Consider the following 22478-nt stretch of genomic DNA (forward strand, 5'->3'; position numbering starts at 1 on the left):
GGGATGGGGATGGTCAACTGGTTGGGATGGTCAACTGGTTGGGGATGGGAATGATCAACTGGTTGGGATGGTCAACTGGTTGGGATGGGCATGGTCAACCAGTAGGAATTGGGATCATCAACTGGTTGGGATGGGGGTGGTCAACTGGTGGGGATGGGGATGGTCAACTGGTGGGAATGGGGATGGTCAACTGGTTGGGATGGTCAACTGGTGGGAATGGCGATGGTCAACTGGTTGGGATGGTCAACTGGTGGGAATGGGGATGGTCAACTGGTGGGAATGGGGATGGTCAACCAGTAGGAATTGGGATCATCAACTGGTGGGGATGGGGGTGGTCAACTGGTGGGGATGGGGATGGTCAACTGGTTGGGATGGTCAACTGGTTGGGGATGGTCAACTGGTTGGGATGGTCAACTGGTTGGGATGGGGATGGTCAACCAGTAGGAATTGGGATCATTAACTGGTGGGGATGGGGGTGGTCAACTGGTGGGGATGGGGATGATCAACTGGTTGGGATGGTCAACTGGTGGGGATGGGGATGGTCAACTGGTGGGAGTGGGGATGGTCAACTGGTTGGGATGGGGGTGGTCAACTGGTGGGGATGGGGATGGTCAACTGGTGGGAGTGGGGATGGTCAACTGGTTGGGATGGGGGTGGTCAACTGGTGGGGATGGGGATGGTCAACTGGTTGGGACGGGGTTGGTCAACCAGTAGGAATGGGGATGGTCAACCGGTGGGAATGGGGATGGTCAACTGGTGAGAATGGCAATGGTAAACTGGTGGAGATGGAGGTGGTCAACTGGTTGGGATGGGGATGGTCAACTGGTTGGGATGGGGATGGTCAACTGGTTGGGATGGTCAACTGGTGGGGATGGTCAACTGGTTGGGATGGTCAACTGGTGGGGATGTGGTTGGTCAACCCCCAGCTCCCCACGCACCATCCCCACGCCCCCACCTGTCCCCATGACCCCCACTGTCCCCATGACCCCCACTGTCCCCATGTCCCCCACCCGTCCCCACGTCCCCCGCCGACCCCGCTCCCCCCGCAGGACAACAGCCGGCGCGTGGACAACGTGCTGAAGCTGTGGGTGATCGAGGCGCGCGACCTGCCCCCCAAGAAGCGCTACTACTGCGAGCTGTGCCTGGACGACATGCTGTACGCGCGCACCACCAGCAAGGCGCGCACCGACAACGTCTTCTGGGGCGAGCACTTCGAGTTCAACAACCTGCCGGCCGTGCGCACCATCCGCCTGCACCTCTACAAGGACACGGACAAGAAGCGCAAGAAGGACAAGAGCAACTACGTGGGGATGGTGAGCATCCCCATCGCCAGCGTGACCGGGCGGCACTTCGCCGAGCAGTGGTACCCGCTGAGCCAGCCCAGCGGCAGCAAGGCCAAGGCCGGCTGCCCGGCGCTGCGCGTCAAGAGCCGCTTCCAGACCATGAGCATCCTGCCCATGGAGCTCTACAAGGAGTTCGCCGAGTACGTCACCAACAACTACCGCATGCTGTGCGCGGTGCTGGAGCCCGTGCTCAGCGTCAAGAGCAAGGAGGAGGTGGCCTGCGCCCTGGTGCACATCCTGCAGAGCACCGGCAAGGCCAAGGTGGGGGCGGGGAGGGGGAGGGGCGGGGGGGGAGGGGAGAAGGGGTGGGGGGGTGGGTAGGTGGAGAACGTGGATGGATGGATGGATGGAGAACATGGATGGATGGAGAATGTGGATGGATGGAGAATGTGGATGGATGGAGAACATGGATGGATGGAGAACGTGGATGGATGGATGGAGAACGTGGATGGATGGAGAACGTGGATGGATGGAGAATGTGGATGGATGGATGGAGAACATGGATGGATGGAGAATGTGGATGGATGGATGGAGAACGTGGATGGATGGAGAACATGGATGGATGGAGAACGTGGATGGATGGAGAACGTGGATGGATGGAGAACGTGGATGGATGGAGAATGTGGATGGATGGATGGATGGATGGAGAACGTGGATGGATGGAGAACATGGATGGATGGAGAATGTGGATGGATGGATGGAGAACATGGATGGATGGAGAATGTGGATGGATGGATGGAGAACGTGGATGGATGGAGAACATGGATGGATGGAGAATGTGGATGGATGGAGAACGTGGATGGATGGAGAACGTGGATGGATGGAGAATGTGGATGGATGGATGGATGGATGGAGAACGTGGATGGATGGAGAACACGGATGGATGGAGAATGTGGATGGATGGAGAACGTGGATGGATGGAGAACGTGGATGGGTGGAGAACGTGGATGGGTGGAGAACGTGGATGGATGGAGAATGTGGATGGATGGAGAACGTGGATGGATGGAGAATGTGGATGGATGGATGGAGAACGTGGATGGATGGAGAACGTGGATGGATGGAGAACGTGGATGGGTGGAGAACGTGGATGGATGGAGAATGTGGATGGATGGAGAACATGGATGGATGGAGAATGTGGATGGATGGATGGAGAACGTGGATGGATGGAGAACGTGGATGGATGGAGAATGTGGATGGATGGATGGAGAACATGGATGGATGGAGAACATGGATGGATGGAGAACGTGGATGGATGGAGAATGTGGATGGATGGATGGAGAACGTGGATGGATGGAGAACGTGGATGGATGGAGAACGTGGATGGATGGAGAACACGGATGGATGGAGAATGTGGATGGATGGATGGAGAACGTGGATGGATGGAGAACGTGGATGGATGGAGAACATGGATGGATGGAGAATGTGGATGGATGGAGAACGTGGATGGATGGAGAACACGGATGGATGGAGAATGTGGATGGATGGATGGATGGATGGATGGAGAACGTGGATGGATGGAGAACATGGATGGATGGAGAATGTGGATGGATGGATGGATGGATGGATGGATGGATGGATGGAGAACGTGGATGGATGGAGAACGTGGATGGATGGAGAATGTGGATGGATGGAGAACATGGATGGATGGAGAATGTGGATGGATGGATGGAGAACGTGGATGGATGGAGAACATGGATGGATGGAGAACGTGGATGGATGGAGAACATGGATGGATGGAGAATGTGGATGGATGGATGGAGAACGTGGATGGATGGAGAACATGGATGGATGGAGAATGTGGATGGATGGATGGAGAACGTGGATGGATGGAGAACGTGGATGGATGGAGAACGTGGATGGATGGAGAACGTGGATGGATGGAGAACGTGGATGGATGGAGAATGTGGATGGATGGATGGAGAACGTGGATGGATGGAGAACATGGATGGATGGAGAATGTGGATGGATGGATGGAGAACGTGGATGGATGGAGAACATGGATGGATGGAGAATGTGGATGGATGGATGGAGAACGTGGATGGATGGAGAACATGGATGGATGGAGAATGTGGATGGATGGATGGAGAACGTGGATGGATGGAGAACATGGATGGATGGAGAACGTGGATGGATGGAGAACGTGGATGGATGGAGAACGTGGATGGATGGAGAACGTGGATGGATGGATGGAGAACGTGGATGGGTGGAGAACATGGATGGAGAACATGGATGGATGGATGGAGAACATGGATGGATGGAGAACATGAGTGGATGGTTGGACTGGTGGAGAAGAACATGCATGGATGGATGGAGAACAACTTGGATGATTGGATGGATGGAGAACAACTTGGATGGTTGGGTAGACGGATGGATGGGTGGAGGGTTGGATAGATGGATGGATGGATGGATGGAGAAGAACATGGATGGATGGATGGAGAAGAATGTGGCTGGATGGACGGACGGATGGACAGAAGGCTGCAGGGAGGGTGGGCGTGGCCAGCACTGGGCTGCCCTGATGGCTGTGGGCAGGACTTCCTGTCGGACATGGCCATGACGGAGGTGGATCGGTTCATGGACCGGGAGCACCTGATCTTCCGGGAGAACACGCTCGCCACCAAAGCCATAGAGGAGTATCTGAAACTCATCGGCCAGAAATACCTCAAGGACGCCATCGGTGAGTCCAGCACCGCGGGACGTCCTCGGCACGGCCGGGTCACCGTCATCGCCGTGGGCCCGTGGGTGGTCACCACATGGTCAGATCTCCATTGACATGGCCGTGGGACCGTGGGTGGTCACCACGGGGACAGATCTCCATTGATGTGGTTATGAGATGGTTGGGTGGTCTCTGGCCGCACCCCATTGACATGGTTATGGGATGGTTGGGTGGTCACCATGGGGGCAGATCTCCATTGACATGGCCGTGGGATGGTGGGTGGTCCCTGGCCCCACTTAGTCCCCATTGAGGTGGTTATGAGATGGTTGGGTGGTCTCTGGCCCCACCCCATTGACATGGTTATGGGATGGCTGGGTGGTCACCATGGGGTCAGATCTCCATTGACATGGCCGTGGGACCCTGAGTGGTCAGCACATGGTCAGATCTCCATTGAGGTGGTTATGAGATGGTTGGGTGGTCTCTGGCCCCACCCCATTGACATGGCCATGGGATGGTGGGTGGTCCCTGGCCCCACCCCATTGACATGTTTATGGGATGGCTGGGTGGTCACCATGGGGGCAGATCTCCATTGACATGGCCGTGGGACCATGAGTGGTCAGCACATGGTCAGATCTCCATTGAGGTGGTTATGAGATGGTTGGGTGGTCTCTGGCCCCACCCCATTGACATGGTTATGGGATGGTTGGGTGGTCACCATGGGGGCAGATCTCCATTGACATGGCCGTGGGATGGTGGGTGGTCACCATGGGGGCAGATCTCCATTGACATGGCCGTGGGATGGTGGGTGGTCACCATGGGGTCAGATCTCCATTGACATGGCCATGGGACCGCGGGTGGTCACCATGGGGGCAGATCTCCATTGACATGGCCGTGGGATGGTGGGTGGTCTCTGGCCCCACCCCATTGACATGGCCATGGGATGGTGGGTGGTCACCATGTGGTCAGATCTCCATTGACATGGCCATGGGATGGTGGGTGGTCTCTGGCCCCACCCCATTGACATGGTTATGGGATGGTTGGGTGGTCCCTTCTCATGGCCACGTCCCCTTGGGGTGGCCATGGGACAGTTGGGTGGTCCCTGGCCCCGCTTTGTCCATGGTGACCTGGCTCTGAGGTGGTCGGGCGGTCCCCCCTCGTGGCCACGTCCCCCCGGTCCCCCCCGTGACCCCCCGCCCCCGCAGGCGAGTTCATCCGCGCGCTGTACGAGTCGGAGGAGAACTGCGAGGTGGACCCCATGAAGTGCTCGGCGTCCACGCTGGCCGACCACCAGGCCAACCTGCGCATGTGCTGCGAGCTGGCGCTCTGCAAGGTGGTCAACTCGCACTGGTGAGTGCGGGGGGGCCGGCGCGCGCGGCGCCCGCGGCCCCGCGTGACCCCCGTCCCGCAGCGTGTTCCCGCGGGAGCTCAAGGAGGTGTTCGCGTCGTGGCGCCTGCGCTGCGCCGAGCGCGGCCGCGAGGACGTCGCCGACCGGCTCATCAGCGCCTCGCTGTTCCTGCGCTTCCTGTGCCCGGCCGTCATGTCCCCGAGCCTCTTCGGGCTGATGCAGGAGTACCCGGACGAGCAGACGGCGCGCACGCTCACGCTCATCGCCAAGGTCATCCAGAACCTGGCCAACTTCACCAAGTGAGCGGCGGGGGCGGGGGGAGGGAGGGGCGGGGGGTGGGCGGAGGATGGACGGACGGACGGAAGGTGGGCGGATGGAGGGACAGAAGATGGATGGATGGATGGATGGACAGGTGGATGGATGGGTGGACAGAAGATGGATGGATAGACGGATGGATGGATGGATGGACAGAAGATGGATGGATGGATGGACAGAAGATGCATGGATAGACGGATGGCTGGATAGACGGATGGATGGACAGAAGATGGATGGATGGACATGAAGATGGATGCATAGAAGATGGATGGACATGATGATGGATGGATGGACATAGAGATGGATGGATGGATGGATGGACAGAAGATGGGTGGGTGGATGGGCAGAAGATGGATGGATGGACAGAAGATGGATGGATGGATGGACATGAAGATGGATGGATGGATGGGCAGAAGATGGGTGGATGGACAGAAGATGGATGGATGGATGGACAGAAGATGGGTGGATGGATGGACAGGAGATGGATGGATGGATGGACATGAAGATGGATGGATGGACAGAAGATGGATGGATGGATGGATGGACGGACGAGTTGATGGACCATGGTTGGGAAATCCACGGGTGGGTTGATGGATGGACTGAAAGCAGAGGGATGGACAGAAGACGCATGAGCTGATGGGTGATGGGTGGAACATGGGTGGTGGAGCCCAGCGGGTGGTGGAGCCCAGCGGGTGGTGGAGCCCAGTGGGTGGTGGAGCCCAGGGGGTGGTGGAGCCCAGTGGGTGGTGGAGCTGCAGTGGATGGTGGAGCTGCAGTAGATGGTGGAGCCCAGTGGGTGGTGGAGCCCAGTGGGTGGTGGAGCTGCAGTGGATGGTGGAGCCGCAGTGGATGGTGGAGCCGCAGTGGATGGTGGAGCCCAGTGGATGGTGGAGCCCAGGGGGTGGTGGAGCTGCAGTAGATGGTGGAGCCCAGTGGGTGGTGGAGCTGCAGTGGATGGTGGAGCCCAGTGGGTGGTGGAGCCCAGGGGGTGGTGGAGCCCAGCGGGTGGTGGAGGTGGCTGAAGAGCAGACGCCCCATTATGGAGGAGCACCCGGAACCCGGCGGAGCGGAGGGGCCGCGGTGACCGCGGTGACCGCGGCGACGCGTCCCCAGGTTCGGCAGCAAGGAGGAGTACATGGCCTTCATGAACGAGTTCCTGGAGCTGGAGTGGACCAGCATGCAGCAGTTCCTGTACGAGATCTCCAACCTGGACACCCTGACCAACAGCACCAGCTTCGAGGGCTACATCGACCTGGGCCGCGAGCTCTCCACGCTGCACGCGCTGCTCTGGGAGGTCATGTCCCAGCTCAGCAAGGTACCGCCGGGACGGCAATGGGGTCCCGCCCACCCACGGCCCACCCACCCACGGCCCACCCACCCACGTCCCAACACGGGAGGTCACTGGGGTCCCATCCACCCACGTCCCACCATGGGAGGTCAATGAGGTCCCATCCACCCATGTCCCACCATGGGAGGTCCTTGGGGTCCCACCCACCCATGTCCCACCATGGGAGGTCAATGAGGTCCCACCCACCCATGTGCCACCATGGGAGGTCAATGAGGTCCCATCCACCCACGTCCCACCATGGGAGGTCAATGAGGTCCCATCCACCCACGTCCCACCATGGGAGGTCACTGGGGTCCCACCCACCCGAGTTCCACCATGGGAGGTCAATGAGGTCCCACCCACCCACGTCCCACCATGGGAGGTCAATGAGGTCCCATCCACCCATGTCCCACCATGGGAGGTCAATGAGGTCCCACCCACCCACATCCCACCATGGGAGGTCAATGAGGTCCCACCCACCCACGTCCCACCACGGGAGGTCACTGGGGTCCCACCCACCCGAGTTCCACCATGGGAGGTCACTGGGGTCCCATCCACCCACGTCCCACCATGGGAGGTCACTGGGGTCCCATCCACCCACGTCCCACCATGGGAGGTCACTGGGGTCCCATCCACCCACGTCCCACCATGGGAGGTCACTGGGGTCCCATCCACCCGAGTTCCACCATGGGAGGTCACTGGGGTCCCACCCACCCACGTCCCACCACGGGAGGTCACTGGGGTCCCACCCACCCACGTCCCACCACGGGAGGTCACTGGGGTCCCACCCACCCATGTCCCACCACGGGAGGTCACTGGGGTCCCACCCACCCGAGTTCCACCATGGGAGGTCACTGGGGTCCCATCCACCCACGTCCCACCATGGGAGGTCACTGGGGTCCCATCCACCCACGTCCCACCATGGGAGGTCACTGGGGTCCCATCCACCCACGTCCCACCACGGGAGGTCACTGGGGTCCCACCCACCCATGTCCCACCATGGGAGTTCAATGAGGTCCCACCCACCCGAGTTCCACCATGGGAGGTCACTGGGGTCCCATCCACCCACGTCCCACCATGGGAGGTCAAGGAGGTCCCATGCCCCACCATGGGAGGTCACTGGGGCCCCACCCACCCATGTCCCACCACGGGAGGTCCTTGAGGTCCCATCCGCCCATGTCCCACCATGGGAGGTCCTTGGGGTCCCACCCACCCACGTCCCACCATGGGAGGTCAATGAGGTCCCATCCACCCACGTCCCACCATGGGAGTTCAATGAGGTCCCATCCACCCATGTCCCACCATGGGAGGTCAATGAGGTCCCATCCACCCACGTCCCACCATGGGAGGTCGCTGGGGTCCCATCCACCCACGTCCCACCATGGGAGGTCCTTGGGGTCCCATCCACCCACGTCCCACCACGAGAGGTCGCTGGGGTCCCACCCACCCATGTCCCACCACGGGAGGTCACTGGGGTCCCACCCACCCATGTGCCACCATGGGAGGTCAATGAGGTCCCATCCACCCATGTCCCACCACGGGAGGTCAAGGAGGTCCCATGTCCCACTATGGAAGGTCAATGAGGTCCCATCCACCCATGTCCCACCACGGGCGGTCCCAGGGCTCCCATGTCCCACCACGGGGTCCCGGGCTCCCAAGTCCCACCACGGGGTCCCGGGGTCCCATGTCCCACCACGGGGGTCCCAGGGCTCCCATATCCCACCACGGGAGGTCCCCGGGCTCCCATGTCCCCCCACGGGGGTCCCGGGCTCCATGGCCCGCGGTGGTTGCCGGGGCCCACGCCGCGCGTCCCGCAGGAGGCGCTGCTGAAGCTGGGCCCGCTGCCGCGGCTGCTGACCGACATCAGCGTGGCGCTGCGCAACCCGCACCTGCAGCGCCAGCCCAGCCAGGGCGAGCGCCTGCCCCCCAAGGGGCTGGTGCTGCGCGGCCCCTCGGCCGACCTGCAGCCCTACCTGGTGCGCGACCTCAACAGGTGGGACCCCCCGCCTCCTCGGGCCCCTCCGTCCCACGGCGCCACTTCCCATGGTGCTCCATCCCATGATACTGCATCCCATGGTCACTCCATCCCATGATACTGCATCCCATGATACTGCATCCCATGGTCACTCCATCCCATGATACTGCATCCCATGGTGCCTCCATCCCATGATACTCCATCCCATGATATTGCATCCCATGATACTGCATCCCATGATACTGCATCCCATGATACTGCATCCCATGATACTGCATCCCATGATACTCCATCCCATGGTGCCTCCATCCCATGATACTCCATCCCATGATACTGCATCCCATGATACTCCATCCCATGGTCCCTCCATCCCATGATACTGCATCCCATGATACTGCATCCCATGATACTGCATCCCATGATACTCCATCCCATGATACTGCATCCCATGGTCACTCCATCCCATGATACTGTATCCCATGATACTGCATCCCATGATACTCCATCCCATGGTGCCTCCATCCCGTGATACTGCATCCCATGATCACTCCATCCCATGATACTGCTTCCCGTGACACTGCATCCCATGATCACTCCATCCCATGATACTCCAACCCATGGTGCCTCCATCCCATGGTCCCTCCATCCCATGATACTCCATCCCATGGTGCCTCCATCCCATGATACTGCATCCCATGATACTCCATCCCATGATACTCCATCCCATGGTGCCTCCATCCCATGATGCTGCATCCCATGATACTCCATCCCATGATACTGCATCCCATGATACTCCATCCCATGATACTGCATCCCATGATACTCCATCCCATGGTGCCTCCATCCCATGATACTCCATCCCATGATACTCCATCCCATGGTACCACCATCCCTGTGGTTCTTCCATTCTCATCGTAGCTCCATCCCAGTCCCAGTGGTCCCTCCACCCCGTGGTGTCTCCATCCCCATGGTGTCTGCATCCTCATGGTAGCTCCATCCCTATGGTCTCTCCACCCCATGGTACGTCCATCCCTATGGTCTCTCCATCCCATGGTACGTTCATCCCCATGGTCTCTCCATCCCGTGGTCCCTCCATCCCATGGTCCCTCCATCCCGTGGTCCCTCCATCCCATGGTCCCTCCATCCCAAGATCCCTCCATCCCATGGTCCCTCCATCCCGAGGTCCCTCCATCCTCGTGCCATCTCCATCCCCATGAGGCCTCCACATCCCCCGGTACCTCGTGGTTTCCTTGCATCCCGCCCCCATTTCTCCCCACCGTGTCCCCTCATGTCCCCATGGTGTCCCCCCCATATTACCCCATGGCCCTGGGTCTCTCCTGGGGTGTCCCCCCGTGTTACCCCCGTGGCCCTGCGTCTCTCCTGGGGTGTCCCCCCGTGTTACCCCCGTGGCCCTGGGTCTCTCCTGGGGTGTCCCCCGACGGGGGTCCCTTGGTCACCCCCCCTCTGCCTTTGCAGCTCCATTGACCTCCAGTCCTACATGGTGCGGGGCCTCAACAGGTGGGTGGTGGGACGGGGTGGGAGGAGGATGGAGGTGGGACGGGAACGGGAGTGGGGGTGGGGTGGGGTGGGGTGGGATGGGGTGGAGATGGGGTGGGGTGGGGTGGGGTGGAGATGGAATGAGGATGGGATGGGATGGGGTGTGATGGAGATGGGACAGGATGGGATGGAGATGGGATGGGATGGAGTGGGATAGGATGGGATGGATGGGATGGAGATGGGGAGGGATGAGGATGGGATGGAGATGGGATGGGATGGAGATGGGATGGGATGGAGATGGGATGGGATGGAGTGGGATAGGATGGGATGGATGGGATGGAGATGGGGAGGGATGAGGATGGGATGGAGATGGGATGGGATGGAGTGGGATGGGATGGGTGGGATGGAGATGGGATGAGGATGGGATGGGATGGAGAAGGGATGGGATGGATGGGATGGAGATGGGATGGATGGGATGGAGATGGGATGGATGGGATGGAGATGGGATGGGATGGATGGGATGGAGATGGGATGGGATGAGGATGGGATGGAGATGGGATGAGGATGGGATGGAGATGGGATGGGATGGATGGGATGGAGATGGGATGGGATGGATTGGATGGAGATGGGGAGGGATGAGGATGGGATGGAGATGGGATGAGGATGGGAAGGATGGGATGGAGATGGGATGGGATGGAGATGGGATGGGATGGAGATGGGGAGGGATGAGGATGGGATGGATGGGATGGGATGGGATGGATGGGATGGGATGGAGATGGGATGGGATGGAGATGGGATGGGATGGATGGGATGGGATGGAGATGGGATGAGGATGGGATGGATGGGATGGAGATGGGATGGGATGGAGATGGGACGGAATGGGATGGGATGGAGATGGGATGGGATGGAGATGGGACGGAATGGGATGGGATGGAGACGCAGCCTGTGCCGCGTTGGTCCCACGTGCGCGTGTCCCCGTGTCCCGTGTCCGTGTCCCATTCCCGCGCCCCCCCCGCAGCTCCATGGAGGTGCCGCGCCTGCCGTCGCCGCCGCAGGAGAAGGGGCCGCAGGAGGTGCTGGTGCTGAGCCGCCCCCCCCTGGCGCGCTCGTCCCCCGCCTACTGCACCAGCAGCTCGGACCTGACGGAGCCCGAGGGCGGGCGGGGGGGCCCCCCCCTGGGCGTGGGCAAGAGCGTGTCCATGCTGGACCTGCAGGACGGGCGCGTGGACAGCGTGCCCAGCCTGCCCGCCGAGCTGCTGGCGGGGGGCGCCGCGCCGGGGGGGCTGCGGCCCGGCCGCCTGTCGCAGGGCAGCGCCTCCAGCCTGGCCCCCCCGCGCCTGGGGGTGCCGGAGCCGCCGCTGCGGGTGCCGCTCTCCTTCCAGAACCCCCTGTTCCACCTGGCGGCCGACGGGCCCCTGCGCGGCCCCGAGGCGCTGGGGGGGGGCGGCGGCGGCGGCGGGGGGGGGGACGGCCCCTTCGCGCCCCCCCCGGCCGCCCACCCGCACCCCCTGCACGTGTACAGCAAGAGCGAGGAGCTGGCGGCGCCGCCGGCGCCCAAGCACATCACGCACAGCCACAGCTACAGCGACGAGTTCGCGCGCCCGGGGGGCGACTTCGGGCGCCGGCAGCTGTCCCTGCAGGACAGCCTGGCGCCCCCCCAGATCACCATCGGCGCCCCCCCGCCCCCCACGCCCCGCGGCGCCCGCGCCGCCAAGGGGGGCGGCCCCGCCGCCCTGGGGGTGCCCCCGAAGCCCCGGCCGGCCAGCGGGAACCTGCTGGCGTCCCCCGAGCCCACCTACGGGCCCCCCCGCTCCCGGCAGCCCTCGCTGGCCAAGGAGCCCTCGGTGGCCGGCGGGAAGCCGCCCATCACCAAGCAGGTGACGCGGGGACACGGGGACATGGTGGGGACGGGGTGGGACGTGGTGGGGATGGGGGACATGGAGAAATGGTGGGACATGGGGACATGGTGGGGGTGGGGGTGGGGTGGGACATGGGGACGGGGTGGGATGTGGTGGGGATGGGGGACATGGAGAAATGGTGGGACATGGGGACATGGTGGGGGTGGGGATGGGGTGGGACGTGGGGACGGGGTGGGACGTGGTGGGGATGGGGGACATGGAGAAATGGTGGGACATGGGGACAGGGTGGGGGTGGGGATGGGGTGGGACATGGGGACGGGGTGGGACGTGGTGGGGATGGGGGACATGGAGAAATGGTGGGACATGGGGACGGGGTGAAACATGGGGATGGGGTGGGACATGGAGACATGAGGGACACAGGGACATGGGGATGGGGTGGGATGTGGGGATGGCGTGGGACACAGGGACATGAGGGACACAGGGACATGGGGACGGTGTGGGACATGGGGACATGGTGGCGAAGGGGGACATGGGGGACATGGTGGGGATGGGGGACGTGGGGACGGGGTGGGACATGGGGGACATAGGGACATGGTGGGACATGTGGGATGTGGTGGAACGTGGGGACATGGTGGCGATGGGGGCCATGGTGGGACATGGGGACATGGGGCCATGGTGGGACATGGGGACATGGGGGCCATGGGGCCATGGTGGGACATGGGGACATGGGGCCATGGGGCCATGGTGGGACATGGGGCCGTGGGGACATGGGGCCGTGGTGGGATATGGGGCCATGGTGGGACATGGGGCCATGGGGCCATGGGGACATGGGGCCATGGTGGGATATGGGGCCATGGTGGGACGTGGGGACATGGGGCCATGGTGGGATATGGGGACATGGGGCCGTGGGGACATGGGGCCATGGTGGGATATGGGGCCATGGTGGGACATGGGGACATGGGGCCATGGGGACATGGGGCCATGGTGGGACGTGGGGACATGGTGGGACATGGGGACATGGGGCCGTGGTGGGATATGGGGCCATGGTGGGACATGGGGACATGGGGCCATGGGGACATGGGGCCATGGTGGGACATGGGGACATGGGGCCATGGTGGGATATGGGGCCATGGTGGGACATGGGGCCATGGTGGGACGTGGGGACATGGGGCCATGGTGGGCCGTGGGGACACGGGGCCGTGGTGGGACACGGGGCCGCGGCAGCGCCGGGCCCGGTGACGCCGTCCCCGCCGTCCCAGGCCTCGCAGACGCCGTCGACGCTGAACCCGGTGATGCCGGCGGCCGAGCGCACGGTGGCCTGGGTGTCCAACATGCCCCACCTGTCGGCCGACATCGAGAGCTCCCACATCGAGCGCGAGGAGTACAAGCTCAAGGAGTACTCCAAGTCCATGGACGAGAGCCGGCTGGACCGGGTAGGGACCCAGGCGTCCGGGGCGCGGGGACAACCCGGGAGGTGGCCCTGATTGACCCAGGAACCCAGGAGATGGCCCTGATAGACCCAGGAACCCAGGGGATGACATTGATAGACCCAAGAACCCAGGAGATGGCCCTGATAGACCCAGGAGATGGCCCTGATGGACCCAGAGGCCCAGGAGATCCCTCTGGTGGTCCAAGGTCCTAGAGACCCAAGTGTCCGAGGTCCAGGAGATGACCTTGATGGACCCTGGTGTCCAGGCATCACCATGGTGGGGTCCCAGGTCTTTGGGTGTCCCTATGGTGGGGTCCCAGGTCTTTGGGTGTCCCCATGGTGGGGTCCCAGGTCTTTGGGTGTCCCCATGATGGGGTCCCAGGTCTTCAGTCACCATTGTGCTGGGTTCTCAGGTCTTGGGTTGTCACCGTGGTGGGAACCCAAAGTGTTTGGGCATCAGCATTGGGGGAACCCGAGTGGTTGGTCATCACTGCGCTGGGTTCCTGAGTCTTGGGTCCCCACCGTGGTGGGTTCCCAGATCTTTGTCCCACCGTAGTGGGTTCTCTGGTGGGTTCCCAGGTCTTTGTCCCACCATGGTGGGTTCCCAGGTCTTGGGTTGTCACTGTGCTGGGTTCCTGGGTCTTTGTCCCACCGTGGCGGGTCCCCAGTGGGTCCCCAGTGTCCATCCCACCATGGTGGGTCCCCAGTGGGTCCCCAGTGTCCATCCCACCATGGTGGGTCCCCAGTGGGTCCCCAGTGTCCATCCCACCATGGTGGGTCCCCAGTGGGTCCCCAGTGTCCATCCAACCATGGTGGGTCCCCAGTGGGTTCCCTGGTCTCCATCCCACCATGGTGGGTCCCCAGTGGGTCCCCAGTGTCCATCCAACCATGGTGGGTCCCCAGTGGGTTCCCTGGTTTCTATTCCCCCATGGTGGGTCCCCAGTGGGTTCCCAGTGTCCATCCCCCCATGGTGGGTCCCCAGTGGGTCCCTGGTCTCTGTCCCACCATGGTGGGTCCCCAGTGTCCATCCCACCATGGTGGGTCCCCAGTGGGTTCCCAGTGTCCATCCCACCATGGTGGGTCCCCAGTGGGTCCCCGGTCTCCATCCCACCATGGTGGGTCCCCAGTGGGTCCCCGGTCTCCATCCCACCATGGGGGGTCCCCAGTGGGTCCCCGGTCTCCATCCCCCCATGGGGGGTCCCCAGTGTCCATCCCACCATGGTGGGTCCCCAGTGGGTCCCCAGTGTCCATCCCACCATGGTGGGTCCCCAGTGGGTTCCCTGGTGTCCATCCCCCCATGGTGGGTCCCCAGTGGGTTCCCCGGTCCCAGCGGAGCCGGAGCCGGTGCCGCGGCCCCCGCAGTGTGTCCTTGGGCAGGTGAAGGAGTACGAGGAGGAGATCCACTCGCTGAAGGAGCGGCTGCACATGTCCAACCGCAAGCTGGAGGAGTACGAGCGGCGGCTGGTGACGCAGGAGGAGCAGACGAGCCGCATCCTGCTGCAGTACCAGCAGCGCCTGGAGCTGAGCGAGCGGCGCCTGCGCCAGCAGCAGGCGGAGAAGGACTCGCAGATCAAGAGCATCATCGGCAGGTGAGGGAACGGACGGACCGGGCCGGGACGGGGGCGCCGCGGGGGCGGGGTGCCCGGGGTCAGCGTGGCCGCGGGTGTCCCCAGGGCCTGGGGTGTCACCAGGGTGTCCCCATGGCCTCAGGGGTGTCCCCATGGCCTGGGGTGTCACCAGGGTGTCCCCAGGGTGTCCCCAGGGCCTGGGGTGTCCCCATGGCCTCAGGGTGTCCCCATGGCCTGGGGTGTCCCCAGGGTGTCCCCAGGGTGTCCCCATGGCCTGGGGTGTCACCAGGGTGGCCCCATGGCCTCAGGGGTGTCCCCATGGCCTGGGGTGTCCCCGTGCCCTGGGAAGTCACCAGGGTGTCACCAGGGTGTCCCCATGACCCAGGGTGTCCCCATGGCCTGGGGTGTCCCCAGGGTGTCCCCAGGCTGTGTGTCCCCATGACCCAGGGTGTCCCCAGGGTGTCCCCAGGGTGTCCCCATGGCCTGCTGTGTCACCATGACCAAGGGCATCCCCATATCCCCATGTCCTGGGGTGTCCCCATGTCCTGGGGTGTCCCCAGGGTGTCCCCAGGGTGTCCCCATGTCCGTGGGGGTGTCCCCGGGGTGTCCCCGTGTCCCCGGGGGGGCCGCGTGACCCCGGTGAAGCCTGGCCCAGGGTGTCCCCAGGGTGTCCCCATGTCCCCATGTCCCCATGTCCCCGGGGAGGCCGCGTGACCCCGGTGAAGCCTGGCCCAGGGTGTCCCCAGGGTGTTCCCATGTCCGTGGGGGTGTCCCCGTGTCCCCGGGGGGGCCGCGTGACCCCGGTGAAGCCTGGCCCAGGGTGTCCCCAGGGTGTCCCCATGTCCCCGTGTCCCCGTGTCCCCGGGGGGGCCGCGTGACCCCGGTGAAGCCTGGCCCAGGGTGTCCCCAGGGTGTCCCCATGTCCGTGGGGGTGTCCCCGTGTCCCGGGGGGGCCGCGTGACCCCGGTGAAGCCTGGTCCAGGGTGTCCCCAGGGTGTCCCCATGTCCCCATGTCCCTGTGTCCCCGGGGGGGCCGCGTGACCCCGGTGAAGCCTGGCCCAGGGTGTCCCCAGGGTGTCCCCAGGGTGTCCCCATGTCCGTGGGGGTCTCCCCGTGTCCCCGGGGGGGCCGCGTGACCCCGGTGAAGCCTGGCCCAGGGTGTCCCCATGTCCCCATGTCCCCATGTCCCTGTGTCCCCGGGGGGGCCGCGTGACCCCGGTGAAGCCTGGCCCAGGGTGTCCCCATGTCCCCATGTCCCCGGGGGGGCCGCGTGACCCCGGGGGGGGCCGCGTGACCCCGGTGAAGCCTGGCCCAGGGTGTCCCCAGGGTGTCCCCATGTCCCCATGTCCCCGTGTCCCCGGGGGGGCCGCGTGACCCCGGTGAAGCCTGGCCCAGGGTGTCCCCAGGGTGTCCCCATGTCCGTGGGGGTGTCCCCTGGGTGTCCCCGGGGGGGGCCGCGTGACCCCGGTGAAGCCTGGCCCAGGGTGTCCCCAGGGTGTCCCCAGGGTGTCCCCGTGTCCGTGGGGGTGTCCCCGTGTCCCCGGGGGGGCCGCGTGACCCCGGTGAAGCCTGGCCCCGCAGGCTGATGCTGGTGGAGCAGGAGCTGCGCAGGGATCATCACTTGGGCGCCCACGACCCCCCCGAGGGGCGGCGGCGGCTGCTCGACGCTCAGGTGGAAATTACAATGTCATTGCTCTGCTCCGTGTCACATCGGCCATCCCGCGCTGGGGACGGGGGCGGGGGGCGGGGGGGATGGGGACCCGGGGGCTGGGGGCGGCAGTGGGGGGACACAGGAACCAATGGGGGGACATGGGTGTCAATGGGGGGACACGGGCATCAATGGGGGGTCATGGGAACCAATGGGGGACGTGGGAACCAAATGGGGAGACGTGGGTGTCAACCAATGGAGGGACACGGGCATCAATGGGGGGACATGGGAACCAATGGGGGACGTGGGAACCAATGGGGGGACATGGGTGTCAATGGGGGGACATGGGAACCAATGGGGGGACATGGGTGTCAATGGAGGGACATGGGAACCAATGGGGGGACATGGGTGTCAATGGGGGGACATGGGAACCAATGGGGGGACATGGGTGTCAATGGAGGGACATGGGAACCAATGGGGGGACACGGGTGTCAATGGGGGGACATGGGAACCAATGGGGGGACACGGGTGTCAATGGGGGGACATGGGAACCAATGAGGGGACGTGGGCATCAATGGGGGGACATGGGAACCAATGGAGGGACACGGGCATCAATGGGGGGACATGGGAACCAATGGGGGGACATGGGCGTCAATGGGGGGACATGGGCGTCAATGGGGGGACATGGGAACCAATGGGGGGACATGGGCGTCAATGGGGGGGGTCTGGGTGCCCATGGGGCGTTACTGGGTATCCCTGGCAGGTATTTGGGGTCTATGTGGACCTCTGGGGGGGTGGGTGCCCTTGGGGGGGTCTGGGTGCCCATGGGGGGGTGGGTGCCCATGGGAGGGTCTGGGTGCCCATGGGGGGTTATTTGCATTGCTGGGGGGTCTATGGGGACCCCTGGGGGTATTGTCACCCCAGGAGGCTCCAGTCACCCCTGGGGGGACACAAGGGGACAAGGCCACCCCTGGGGGGGACCCTGCAGGGGGACGTAGGGACAGGGACACCCCAGGGGGGACATTGTGACCCCCAGTGGGGACAGGGCCACCCCTGGGGGACATTGTCACCCCGGGGGGACAGAGTGACCCCCCAGTGGGGACAGGGCCACCCCGAGGGGACATTGTCACCCCGGGGGGACAGGGCCACCTGCAGGGCCACCAGAAGGACGTGAGGGGGTGACAGACCCCCCAGCCCAGGGCCGGGGCCACCAGCGTGTCCCCAAGGCCACCCCCACCCCCCGTTGCGGAGCCCCCTCCTCGGCCTGGGGACACGCGGTGTCCCCACGTCCCTTGTGTCCCCCGTGTCCCCTGTGTCCCCCGTGTCCCCACATCCCCCTTGGCCCCCCGTGTCCCCACGTCCCCCGTGTCCCCGCGTCCCCGTGGCCCTGACCCGTCTCTCTCTGCCGCCAGTTGCCCGTCAGGTAGCCCGGCCCCTTGGACCGGGACCCTCGGCCTCCGGTGACGTCCCAGGTGGGTCCCACTGTCCCCACGGCCCCGTCACCCCCAGGTACAGCCCAGGGGACACTGGGGACACTGGGGACACGGATCCAGGTGTCCCCGAGACCCCTCTGTGTCCCCAGGGACACTGCGACCCCTTGGGGACATGGATGCAGGTGTCCCCATGTCCCTCCCATGTCACCATGTCCCTTGGGGTCACTGGGGACAGTTGGGACGTGGATCCAGGTGTCCCCATGTCCCTCCCGTGTCCCCATGTCCCTCAGTGACACTGGGGACATTTGGGACATGGATCCAGGTGTCCCCATGTCCCTCCCGTGTCCCCATGTCCCTCAGTGACACTGGGGACAGTTGGGACGTGGATCCAGGTGTCCCCATGTCCCTCCCGTGTCCCCAGGGACACTGGGACCCCTTGGTGACACAGATCTGGTGTCCCCTTGTCTCTTTTGTGTCCCCATGTCCCTCAAGGACATGGATCCAAGTGTCCCCAAGACGCTCTTGTGTCCCCGTGTCCCTTGGGGACATTGGGACCCCTTGGGGACCCGGATCCAGGTGTCCCCATGTTCCTCTTGTGTCCCTTTTCCCCCTGGGGACACGTTCCCCAGGGTGTCCCCACGTCCCTCCTGCCCAGGGGACGTCCCTGTCCCCTCCCGCTGTCCCTTGTCATCTCGGGGCTATGGGACCGGAGTGTCCCCATGTCCCGCCTGTGTCCCCATGTCCCTCAGGGACACTGGGAACCCTTGGGGACATGGATCCAGGTGTCCCCATGTCCCGCCTGTGTCCCCATGTCCCTCAGGGACACTGGGACCCTTGGGGACATGGATCCAGGTGTCCCCATGTCCCGCCTGTGTCCCCATGTCCCTCAGGGACACTGGGAACCCTTGGGGACATGGATCCAGGTGTCCCCATGTCCCTCAGGGACACTGGGAACCCTTGGGGACATGGATCCAGGTGTCCCCATGTCCCGCCTGTGTCCCCATGTCCCTCAGGGACACTGGGAACCCTTGGGGACATGGATCCAGGTGTCCCCATGTCCCGCCTGTGTCCCCATGTCCCTCAGGGACACTGGTGACGCAGATCTTGGGTGTCCCCTTGTCCCACTCATGTCCCCGTGTCGCTCAGGACACTGGGGACACGGATCCAGGTGTCCCCATGTCCCCCTTAGGGACACATCCGGGTGTCCCTGTCCTCGTGTCCCCTGGGAGGTGACACCGGTGGGGACACCAGTGTCACCGCCCCCTCCGGGGGTGGCCGGGGGGGGGTGGGGGGGCACCCACCGTCCCCAGCGCTGTCACCCACTGTCACCCACTGTCACCCGCCTCGTCTCCATCCTCGTGTCTTGTGTCCCCATCTCATGTCACTGGGGGGGCGGGGGGGCGGTGACACGAGTGTCCCTGGGCCGCGTCCAGGACGGGGACATCGGGTTACGAGGGGGTGGGGACAATTATTTTGGGGGGTGGGGACATTTTTTATTGGGTGGGGACATTTTTTATGGTGGGCGGGGCCTTTTTTTTTGGGGGGGGGGCAATTGGGGGGGGGGTGGGACCATTTTTGCTGGGGGGGGGGGAATTGGCGCCAGCGCCCGAGTGTCCCCAGGAGCCACCGCAGGTGAGTTGGGTGGGGGGTGGGGGGTGACGGTGCCGCGGGGGGGCGGGGACACGGCGGGGGGGGGCGGGGCCGGGGGGGGTGACGGCGCCCCTGCCCATCCCCCCACAGGAGAGGCAGTTTCCCGCCGTGGGTGCAGCAGACCCGGGTGTGAGTGGCTGGGGGGGGGTCCCCGGGCGGCCTCCGCCCCCCCCACCCCCGATCACGGCCAACGGCGACGGCACCGCTGCTGAGCACTGACCGGGACCCGCACCGGGCGGCGGCGCGCGGCCCTCGTGCAACGGCCCTCGTGCAACGGGGTCTTGTGCAAGGGCTGCGCGTGCAAGGGACACTCGTGCAACGGGGTCTTGTGCAAGGGCTGCGCGTGCAAGGGACACTCGTGCAACGGGGTCTTGTGCAAGGGCTGCTCGTGCAAGAGTCCTCGTGCAAGGGACACTCATGCAACGGGGTCTTGTACAAGGGACCCTCGTGCAACGGGGTCTTGTACAAGGGACCCTCGTGCAATAGGGTCTTGTGCAAGGGCTGCTCGTGCAAGGGTCCCCGTGCAAGGGACACTCGTGCAACGGGGGTCTTGTGCAACGGGGTCTTGTGCAAGGGACACTCGTGCAATGGGGGTCTTGTGCAAGGGCTGCTCATGCAAGGGCCCCTCGTGCAAGGGACACTCGTGCAATGGGGTCCTGTGCAAGGGCTGCTCGTGCAAAGGCTGCTTGTGCAAGGGGTTTTGTGCAGCGGATCCTCATGCAACAGGAGCCTCATGTGAGGTGGGGCGGGGGGCTTGTGCAAGGGCTCCTCGTGCAAGAGGAGCGGGGGGATCTCGTGCAAAGGCTCCTCGTGCAGCGGCCTCCGGGCCCACGTGCAAACAGCTCGTTGTGCACGGCGGGGGGGGGGGAGCCTCGTGCAACAGCTGCTTGTGCAATGGGAACACGGAGCTCGACGCGCGGGGGGGGGGCAGGGAGGCCTCGTGCACCATCAGCTCCTCGTGCGACACGCCGCGGCGGGGGTGGGGACACACGTGCGCACACACACACACACACACACAACCCGTCGTGCACCAGGACCACGGTGGCCGCGTGCGAGGGGCCGGGGCGGCCTCGTGCGACAGCGGTTTGTGCTCCAGGACCTCGTGCACCAGGACCAAGCCCCCCCCCCCCACCCCCCCCCCCCACCATTGTGCACCAGGACCCGCCCCTCGTGCACCGACCCCCCCCCCCCGGCTCCTCGTGACCGCGGCACCGAGCGGCGGCTCCTCCCCCCCCCGCCCCCGTGCAAAGGGTCCAGAACCTTCCCCGTGCACCCCCCCGTCGTGCATTCACGTTCCCGCCTTCCTCGTGCACAGGGACCGGACTTTTCCTCGTGCGACACCCCCGTGCAACAGCCCCCCCACACCTTTTTCTTTTCTCTTGTGCATCATCTCGTTCATCCCCCCCCCACCCCCCCGTGTGCACCAGGAGCCGCAGGACCCCCACCCCCCCCCTTGCACGTCCAGCTCCGTCGTGCGCGGCCTCGCACGAGGACGCGCGTGTCCCTGCGCACCAGGGCCGGGTGTCCCCGCGATGTCACCGGGGTGTCCCCGTGAGGTGTCCCCGTGCACCACCAGCCTCTTGCACACGGCGGGGGGGGGGGCGATGGGGGGGGGGGGGGGGGGGGGCTCCGTGCACCAGCAGCTTCGTGCAACGTCACCAGGGTGTCCCCGTGCGACGTCACCGGGGTGGCCCCAACATTGTCCCCGGGGCGGTGTCACCTCCTGCATCACGTGTCCCACCCCCCCCCCCCCCCCCCCCCGGTGTCACCTGCGCCCCCCCCCCCCACCCCAGCACAGGGGGCACCGCAGGGGGCGCTTTGCGCATCATCCGGGACCCCCCCGCACCGGGACCCCCCCCCACCGGGCTCCCCAATGCACTGGGATCCCCCCCCACATTGCATTGGGACCCCCCCCCCGTTCCCCGGGACACCCCCAAAGCACCGGGACCCCCATTCACCAGGACCCCCCCACTATCAACCCCCAATACACCACGACCCCCATTCACCAGCCCCCCGCCTCCCCAGCGCCCCCCAATGTACCGCACCCCCCATTCACACCCCCCCCCCCCGAATGCACCGGGACCTCCCCCCCCCCCCCCAGCCCCCCAATTCCGTCGCTCCCGGTGCAGCCCCCCCCCCCCCCCCGGTGCAGCCCCTCGGTGCCCCCGTTCCGGTGCCCCCGTCCCGGTGCAGCCCCGACAATCGCCCCCGCGGGCGGCCCCCGGGGGTCTGGGCTGGCTCCAAACCCCCCCCGGGCCCGCGGAGCCTTTAATAAACTCGGATGGTCTTGTAGACACGCCCACGGGGCGGGGCTTGGGAGGGGCGTGGCTGGGAGAGGGTGCGCGGCTTGGGAGGGGCGGGGCTGGGAGAGGGGGCGCGGCTTGGGAGGGGCGGGGCTGGGAGAGGGGGCGCGGCTTGGGAGGGGCGCGGCTGGG

The 22478-nt window shown here is 64.6% G+C and overlaps 1 protein-coding gene across 1 annotated transcript in view; it reads left to right on the plus strand.

Annotated features, from left to right (window-relative positions):
- SYNGAP1 (synaptic Ras GTPase activating protein 1) overlaps window positions 1-20915 on the plus strand; it is a 32145-nt gene extending 11230 nt beyond the window's left edge. The window contains exons 7-18 of the mRNA XM_082076593.1: window positions 1050-1604; window positions 3873-4017; window positions 5199-5343; window positions 5405-5641; window positions 6771-6972; window positions 8802-8977; window positions 10436-10477; window positions 11475-12333; window positions 13575-13748; window positions 15122-15333; window positions 16894-16984; window positions 20134-20915. Of these exons, the coding sequence (XP_081932719.1) occupies window positions 1050-1604; window positions 3873-4017; window positions 5199-5343; window positions 5405-5641; window positions 6771-6972; window positions 8802-8977; window positions 10436-10477; window positions 11475-12333; window positions 13575-13748; window positions 15122-15333; window positions 16894-16984; window positions 20134-20262 (2967 nt within the window). The 3' untranslated portion in view covers window positions 20263-20915. The remainder of the gene's footprint in view (window positions 1-1049; window positions 1605-3872; window positions 4018-5198; window positions 5344-5404; window positions 5642-6770; window positions 6973-8801; window positions 8978-10435; window positions 10478-11474; window positions 12334-13574; window positions 13749-15121; window positions 15334-16893; window positions 16985-20133) is intronic.
- The last annotated feature ends 1563 nt before the right edge of the window (window positions 20916-22478 follow it).

The sequence above is a fragment of the Streptopelia decaocto genome (assembly GCF_964273445.1).
Source record: "Streptopelia decaocto genome assembly, contig: HAP1_SCAFFOLD_1538, whole genome shotgun sequence".
Classification (NCBI taxonomy): domain Eukaryota; kingdom Metazoa; phylum Chordata; class Aves; order Columbiformes; family Columbidae; genus Streptopelia; species Streptopelia decaocto.